Source organism: Homarus americanus, unplaced genomic scaffold (assembly GCF_018991925.1).
Source record: "Homarus americanus isolate GMGI-L3 unplaced genomic scaffold, GMGI_Hamer_2.0 scaffold21294, whole genome shotgun sequence".
NCBI lineage: Eukaryota > Metazoa > Arthropoda > Malacostraca > Decapoda > Nephropidae > Homarus > Homarus americanus.
In genome coordinates this window covers 219,421-227,500 of record NW_024724694.1, presented here as the reverse complement: position 1 = coordinate 227,500, position 8,080 = coordinate 219,421, and the positions used below count along the sequence as shown (strand labels likewise).

Genomic DNA, 8,080 nt, shown 5'->3' with positions numbered 1-8,080 from the left:
AGGGATGTCAGTGTTGTGGAGGTGTCAGTGTTGTGGAGGGGTGTCAGTGTTGTGGAGGGTGTCAGTGTTGTGGAGGTGTCAGTGTTGTGGAGGGGTGTCAAGTGTTGTGGAGGGATGTCAGTGTTGTGGAGGGGTGTCAGTGTTGTGAAGGGGTGTCAGTGTTGTGGAGGGATGTCAGTGTTGTGGAGGGGTGTCAGTGTTGTGGAGGGGTGTCAGTGTTGTGAAGGGGTGTCAGTGTTGCGGAGGATCATTGTTTCCTTATGGTGCTCTTGAAACAGAATATACCTTTTCTTTGGTGAGATGGAGTGAACACACTGTCTGTCTTAATGGAAGGTAGACATTTAGACCTGTCACCATCTATGTACTCGTCGGTATATATACCATTCAAATACTCGTTAATAAAAGCTGTAATTGAATTAGCTTTTCATTATTATTACAGAACAATAAATAAAGATTAAATAAACCTTACCTCTCAAGCTGTGTGTAAAGTTTATCGAAAATCTTAAACTCACACAATTAAAGTGGGAAATTTATTAACTTTTTGCCTCCATCGATCAGAAAGCATAATGATTTTCCTCACATTGCTATAAGTTTCCTTGTCTTGTGGTCCATAATATTTATACTTGACGTTTGTGTGACAAGTATATTAAGTATTGTCGCCGGGATGCCTATGGTGTCGAGCTCTGCCCCCGCTGGAAAGACGACTAAGTAATTAATAAATTGTCGTCAGGTTCATTACAAATGTCGTGTTGAATGAAATTAGTTAATACTCATGGGTGGAACAGGTGAGCACTTCACCGACATTACTCAGGCAACAGACAGCTGTACATATCATTTAGTCAGTTCGTGAATCCATTTCATGCAACTTAACCTTGCAGAGGCCGACATAGGATATTTTTTGTGGTCATGAAGTCCAAATTAGTTGCATACCCTAAATGTCTACTGTATGACATTTCATCACGGAAAATAAATGGTCTCTTATTTTATGCCAACACAAAATGTCATGAGCAATAAGATTTACGTAAAATATTTTTCACGATCTTTTGTTTCGTAAACACAATTCTACGGGAACACCTACGGTTCAGTAACTCCCTCATTTTCCTGAAAGCTGGACGGTTCCTTATATATATATATATATATATATATATATATATATATATATATATATATATATATATATATATATATATATATATATATATATATATATATATATTTCATGTAAATCCACAATGAAAACGTGGATAAGATAAATCTTGATAAAATCACACTCATCGCTGAGTTAGGATAAGGTATTCCTTTCTTGGGTAAATACTTCGTTTGGTAGATAATTATGCCCCTAGGCTCACAGTAGCGGCACTAATAATAATGGTTGCCCCTCGTGTAACGAGAATGGCTGGCCCAAGGGCCACCGAGGCGTGAATTTCTTTAAGAACATAAGAACTTAAGAAAATAAGAAGTCTGCAATAGGCCGGTTGGCCTGTGCACGGCAGCTCCTGTCGAGAGTTACTACCACTCTCTATCATCCATGAATCTATCTAGCCTCCTTTTAAAACTTTCCAGCGTTCCAACACTTACTACAAAGTTGCTAAGCTTGTTCCACTCGTCTACTACCCTATTTGTGAACCAGTTCCTTCCTATCTCCAACCTAAACTTATCCAACTTAAGTCCGTTGCTACGAGTCCTATCCTGCTCGGATATTATAAAAACTTTATCTATATCTCTTTTTTAATTCCTTTTACCCACTTAAATACTTTTATCATATCTCCTCGCACTCTTCGTCTTTTTGGGGAATGCAAGTTTAGTTTCTTTAACCTAACTTGAAATGGAAGGTTTCTAAGTCCCGGAATCATTTTCGTCATTCTTCGCTGCACCGATTCCAGTGAATTGATATCCATTCTATAATAAGGGCACCAGAACTGAACCGCATAATCGAGGTGCGGCCTGACTAGCACAAGATATAGTTGCAATAAGACCTCTTCACTCTTATTACTTACACTAATAGATATAAAACCTAATACTCTGTTTGCCTTATTTCGAATATTAACGAACTGTTTTCTAGGCCTTAGGTCCGGGCTTACAATTACACCCAAGTCTCTTTCACAAGTCGACTTCTCTAGGTTGATGTTGTTAAGGCTGTATACATTGACGGTATTTGTTCTTCCAATATTAAGTACGCTGCACTTGCTGGTGTTGAATTTCATTTGCCATTTTTCTGACCACTTCTGCAGTTTATTTAAGGTGTAGAAGCTGTCACCAACACAGCAACCACACCCTGAGTTAACGAGCTGCATGACCCAGTGTCAAGGAATAGTCCGAGAAGACCGGACAACTCGCCAACTACTGTACACTGGCTAACCCTTATCCCGGAACACGATCCGCAAATCGATTAACAACCAGGTTCCCAATTACTGCTGGGTAGACAGAGGCAAATGGCGTAAAGAAACTTGTCCATAGTTTCACCCTGGCTGGGGATCGAACCTGGGTCCGCTCGCTTGCGAGGAGAGCATGCTGACCATCCACTACTTCGTCTCTCGGGGCTATAAAACGGTACAGTGGCCCGATCTATGCTCAATGTTTAATAAGCTGGGGGGTCCGGTCTAGAAGTTAGGTAAGGTTAGGTAGGTTTCTTTGGTTAGGTTGGTGTGGTCTTCTAACAACGCTTCTGCTACTTGTATGTCTTATCAGCTAAGGTTAGGTTTGGTTTAATTATAAATAACCCCATTTTAACACATTTGACCAAACTACTACAGTGTCCACTGTAAAATAGTGAGATTAAGGCGTTTTTAAATTTATTTTCTTTGAAAAATCGGCTTTAAGGACCAGATGCTAAAGTGAAAAATAACAAATCACTTAAAAACAGAACAGTTTCTACTTCTACGTTGTAATGTAGCGCTGTACAAGTTTAAGTGGTATCTGTGAGTATCACAATGTGCAAACTAGAGATATACTGTAAGTAAAAACTGCTGACCAATTGCTTTGAGTCATTAGCAGTTAACGCTGGTTTTAGAGTTAAATGAGTTGGTATAAAGCTGCCACCTCTATGTGCCTTGTGCAGTCCTCGTTAGATGACCCTGTGATATAACTCTAACTACACCATGCACGGTTAACCTACGAGAGGGGGAAACGATTATAGGGAGCTTCAGTAGACACTAGTGACGTGTCAGATACATTGACCAACTGCCTGTAACCAGTTAGTTATTTGTTGACCTCTGCTGGACACTGGTGCGCAGGGGTCATTTGAAAGACAATGAGGTTCCGTGACATAGACGTCAATTGCATCAGTATTTACTAGACATTTGCTCATAGTTTAATTACCGTGTGTAATGTAATTATATAAAAGTAATGTGCGAATATGTAGCCCACATTTATATAAATATTACTGTTTATTAGACAGGGGCTAATACACTATGTCATCAATAATTACAACTTTTTTAGGAATAAATAATTACAAATGATAATTTAAATATTTTTATTTTTTAATTATTCAAAATAACAAAACTGAAATGTTTGCAGTATCACCTAATATAGTCCCTAGAGCGGTGACTATAGTCGTACCGAGGAGCGTTCCTGTCACGCCTATTATAGTCATCATGGTGGTGACTATAGTCGTACCGAGGAGCGTTCCTCTCACGCCAATTATAGTCATCAGAGCGGTGACTATAGTCGTACCGAGGAGCGTTCCTCTCACGCCTATTATAGTCATCAGAGCGGTGACTATAGTCGTACCGAGGAGCGTTCCTCTCACGCCTATTATAGTCATCAGAGCGGTGACTATAGTCGTACCGAGGAGGGTTCCTCTCACGCCTATTATAGTCATCAGAGCGGTGACTATAGTCGTACCGAGGAGCGTTTTCCTCGTGTGGGGCGGTTGATTGTCTGTGAGACTCGCATTCTTTGGCGTGCTGCTTCACGGAAATAAGGTCCGCAACCTCAAACTTTTCTCCCCACTGCACATAGCTTTCCAGTAAGGGGAAAGGAGGGTAGTAGACGGAGAAGTAGCCAACGTTGCGGTTCTTAAGTTTCTCGGCACTGAAGACGAATATCCCAGTCTCGGGAATCCGGAGCTTATCGATGTAACTTAATAATTTTTCACATGTTATGCAGAGATTCTTGTCCTCCGACGTGGAGGACATTTCGGTTAATCGTGTCAATATCTGAGGTTTGTTCACTTTAGGCGACAGGCCCAGAGAAACTCCGTATCCTTCAATTTTAATATTTTTTAGATAATTTGTGTATTTTTCGATAGAATCAAGTTCTACCGAAAGGTTTTCAACGTGTTGAGCCAAGTCACAGCCGAACATTTTGAATTAATTTTCCTACTGTACTGTAGATGGGTTGGGACCTGAACGTGAAACTGAAGCCTTAAATAAATATAGTAAGAGGCTTCTGTTTTAGTGCCGACAGCATCTTGTGTATAGTGATGATGCACCATCAACTGTATAGTGACAATATTTAGTGTTTAGTGGTGACAATATTAGGGGTATAGTGGTGATAATAGCTAGTGTGTAGTGGTGATAATATTTAGCCTATAGTGATAATATCAGTGTGTCGTGGTGATAATAGCTAGCCTATAGTGATGATAATATCAGTGTGTAGTGGTGATAATATCAGTGTGTAGTGGTGATAATAGCTAGTGTGTAGTGGTGATAATATTTAGCCTATAGTGATGATAATATCAGTGTGTAGTGGTGATAATAGCTAGCCTATAGTGATGATAATATCAGTGTGTAGTGGTGATAATATTTAGCCTATAGTGATGATAATATCAGTGTGTAGTGGTGATAATAGCTAGCCTATAGTGATGATAATATCAGTGTGTAGTGGTGATAATATCAGTGTGTAGTGGTGATGATGATATCAGTGTGTAGTGGTGATAATATAATATCAGTGTGCGGTGTGTAGTGATAATATCTGTGTAGTGGTGATAATATCGGTGTGTAGTGGTGATAATATCGGTGTGTAGTGGTGATAATATCAGTGTGTAGTGGTGATAATATCAGTGTGTAGTGATGATAATATCAATTGTGCATAATAATAGCTAGTGTGTAGTGGTGATAATATCAGTGTGTAGTGGTGATAATATCAGTGTGTAGTGGTGATAATATCAGTGTAGTGTGTGTAGTGGTGCCAATATCAGTGTGTAGTGGTGATAATATCAGTGTGTAGTGGTGATAATATCTAGCCTATAGTGATGATAATATCAGTGTGTAGTGATGATAATATCAGTGTGTAGTGGTGATAATAGCTAGTGTGTAGTGGTGATAATATCAGTGTGTAGTGGTGATAATATCAGTGTGTAGTGGTGATAATATCAGTGTGTAGTGGTGATAATAGCTAGTGTGTAGTGGTGATAATATCAGTGTGTAGTGGTGATAATATTAGTGTGTGTGTAGTGGTGATAATATCAGTGTGTAGTGGTGATAATAGCAGTGTGTAGTGGTGATAGTAGTGTGTAGTAATATCAGTGTGTAGTGGTGATAATAGCTAGTGTGTAGTGGTGATAATATCAGTGTGTAGTGGTGGTAATAGCTAGTGTGTAGTGGTGATAATATCAGTGTGTAGTGGTGATAATATCTAGCCTATAGTGATGATAATATCAGTGTGTAGTGATGATAATATCAGTGTGTAGTGGTGATAATATCAGTGTGTAGTGGTGATAATATCAGTGTGTAGTGGTGGTAATAGCTAGTGTGTAATGGTTAAAGTTAGCTTAGGCTAAGGTAAATTTACTTTGGCTAGGGTAAATTTGCTTAGGTTAGGTTAAGTATTAGCTTAGGTTAGGTTAAGTTAGCTTAGGTTACGTTAAATTAGCTTTGGTTATGGTACCTTAGGTTAGGTTAAGTTAGGCTAATATTAGGTTAAGGAAGGTGAGGTTAAAGTTATGGAAGACAAAAGAGTGAAACACTGTTATATAATGTAATAACAACATCTAATCTGTGGTGTCTGTCCTAAGAATAAACCTCTCCAAGTTATGTGTTTTCGCCTCTCACACTTACCACCAAGACTTAGGACACATCCTCTACCCTCTGCATCACCTGACACAAATAACTAAAAATGTGGAATTGAAGACAATATACCTGTATTCAAAAGTGCCAGTGAAAGTCATAAAAAGTCTCACAAGAATGTATCAAATTTTCACCGTTTTATTATGATTTCCCCTTGGAGGCTGTGTACACCCCCTTTCCCCTACTGCTCTTTCATCCCTACTCTCACCCCGTCTCACACCATCCGCCCACTCACATCCTACTCACATCCTACTCACACCCCACTCACACCCCCATTCCCCTTCCCTAGTGCAGGATGTGTCTTTCTGCCATTTCCTGCGCAATTTCGGACTTGCCAAAAGTCTCATCCCAGACTTGCCATTTTACATGCAAAAAAAAGTCTGAATTTGTTCTTCTTTAAATTGAAATGCATCGACTTGACGCCCTTGACTCTCTCTCTCTCTCTCTCTCTCTCTCTCTCTCTCTCTCTCTCTCTCTCTCTCTCTCTCTCTCTCTCTCTCTCTCTCTCTCTCTCTCTCGTCATTGGTACATTCTGTTTTCCCTTCACGCCTACAGGGTCTCCACAATCTACCTGTAGTCAAACACTCCAACGCTTTTGAGAGAGAGAGAGAGAGAGAGTTAATAATAGTTCAAAGTTCAACTCACAAATAGAACGAGAACTTAAAACGAGTATGGCTGTATACCTTGTACCTTGCCTTCTCTCCTCCCTTAATTAGTCAGCCCATCACAACTTATGGACACAGGTAATATCACAACATGTACCTTTCCCCGCCGCTGCTCAAGTATTATTACCTGTGGTTTATGGAGTCGTGATATCTGTGCGAGGGGATTCTTTACCGCACCACGCGAGACATTTTCTGGTGTGTCAGATATGCAAATGTTGTTATTGCAAGGCGGGAGGCGGCCAGCTGAGTCAGATACAATTTCAGGGAGACAATTCTAGAGATTATAGATAGTGCCATTGTGAGGTTGAATTATGTGCAGCTGTATGTGTACTGTATGTAAGTTAAACACATACAATAAATATGTAAGTAAAATTAAGACCTGAGATAATATACAGGCAATAGGTATAAAGAACAGCTCTATTGCTTTTCACTTCTATAAAAAAAAAAAGTAAATAAAAAATCCTGGAATATATTAGAAGAGTAACGAGGTGGCGGTCTGGAGGCCTTCCAAAAAACTTCTATCACCCACATCCGCTTCTGGTCTTCCTCGTCCCCCTTAACTGACATTCTTCCTTCCTTAAACGTCTGGGGAAAAAAAACCGCTAGCAATAAATTTCCTGACTCCGGACACCGTATTGAATTGTGTGGCGTGTTGAGTAGAAGTACAATATTGCTACATTAGTCTCAGCTGATTCCTTACCTGGTTGTCTTACTGAGGGAATCTTTCTCTCGTGGATCTTGCCTGTTTATGCCATGGGCTCTTCAGTGTATTCCAGGTCTTCATGATTCATGCACTCCACATTTAACGACAGTCTACCCCAGTCTAGAGCCTACAGAGTAAAGCTTATGGTCATCCACCAGTCTAATGTCTTCATCCATACGCCTGTCAACAGTCACACACCAGTCTAAAATGTTGAGCTAAATGGGTCAGTTGTCATTAACTATCCCACTACAACTACTGTACCATCCATCTTCCCTTCCTTTTATTTCCCTTATCTAGTGTCCTCATATGCCTGTTCCAGATTTTGTGGCCTCCTGTTCTTGTTTGATCACTGTTAGTCTTGTATTTCTGTTCCATCTCAAGTAGTCTCCTAACACTGTTCCACTGGTCATGTTCCTCCGTTCCTTTTAACACCTCAAGTGGCCTCCCCTTCCTGTTTCAACCTCTAGTGGCTCATGTATTCACTAAACTCAGCCATATCAATGTTTTTATTTATTATATAGCTGTAGTATTTTTTCTGGTTAAATTAGTTTTTTTTTTAATTTTCACGTTTCCAAGTGTTCATTTTCCCTCTAAAGTTTCTGTCAGATCACCTCGTGGATCTCACAACTCCAGGTAAAATCAGATCCTCTTAGCTCCTCGTAGTGGTTGTCTGTAGAGATACATTAAGACACAGGTGGTATTTT

At 39.8% G+C, this 8,080-nt stretch overlaps 1 protein-coding gene across 1 annotated transcript; it reads right to left on the bottom strand.

Annotated features, from left to right (window-relative positions):
- Positions 1 to 3,518: 3,518 nt before the first annotated feature.
- LOC121864541 (peptidyl-prolyl cis-trans isomerase cyp6-like) lies at positions 3,519 to 4,304 on the bottom strand. The gene has a single exon (XM_042363611.1). It carries the CDS (start codon positions 4,302 to 4,304, stop codon positions 3,519 to 3,521), a length of 786 nt encoding a protein of 261 aa, XP_042219545.1.
- Between the last annotated feature and the right edge of the window lie 3,776 nt (positions 4,305 to 8,080).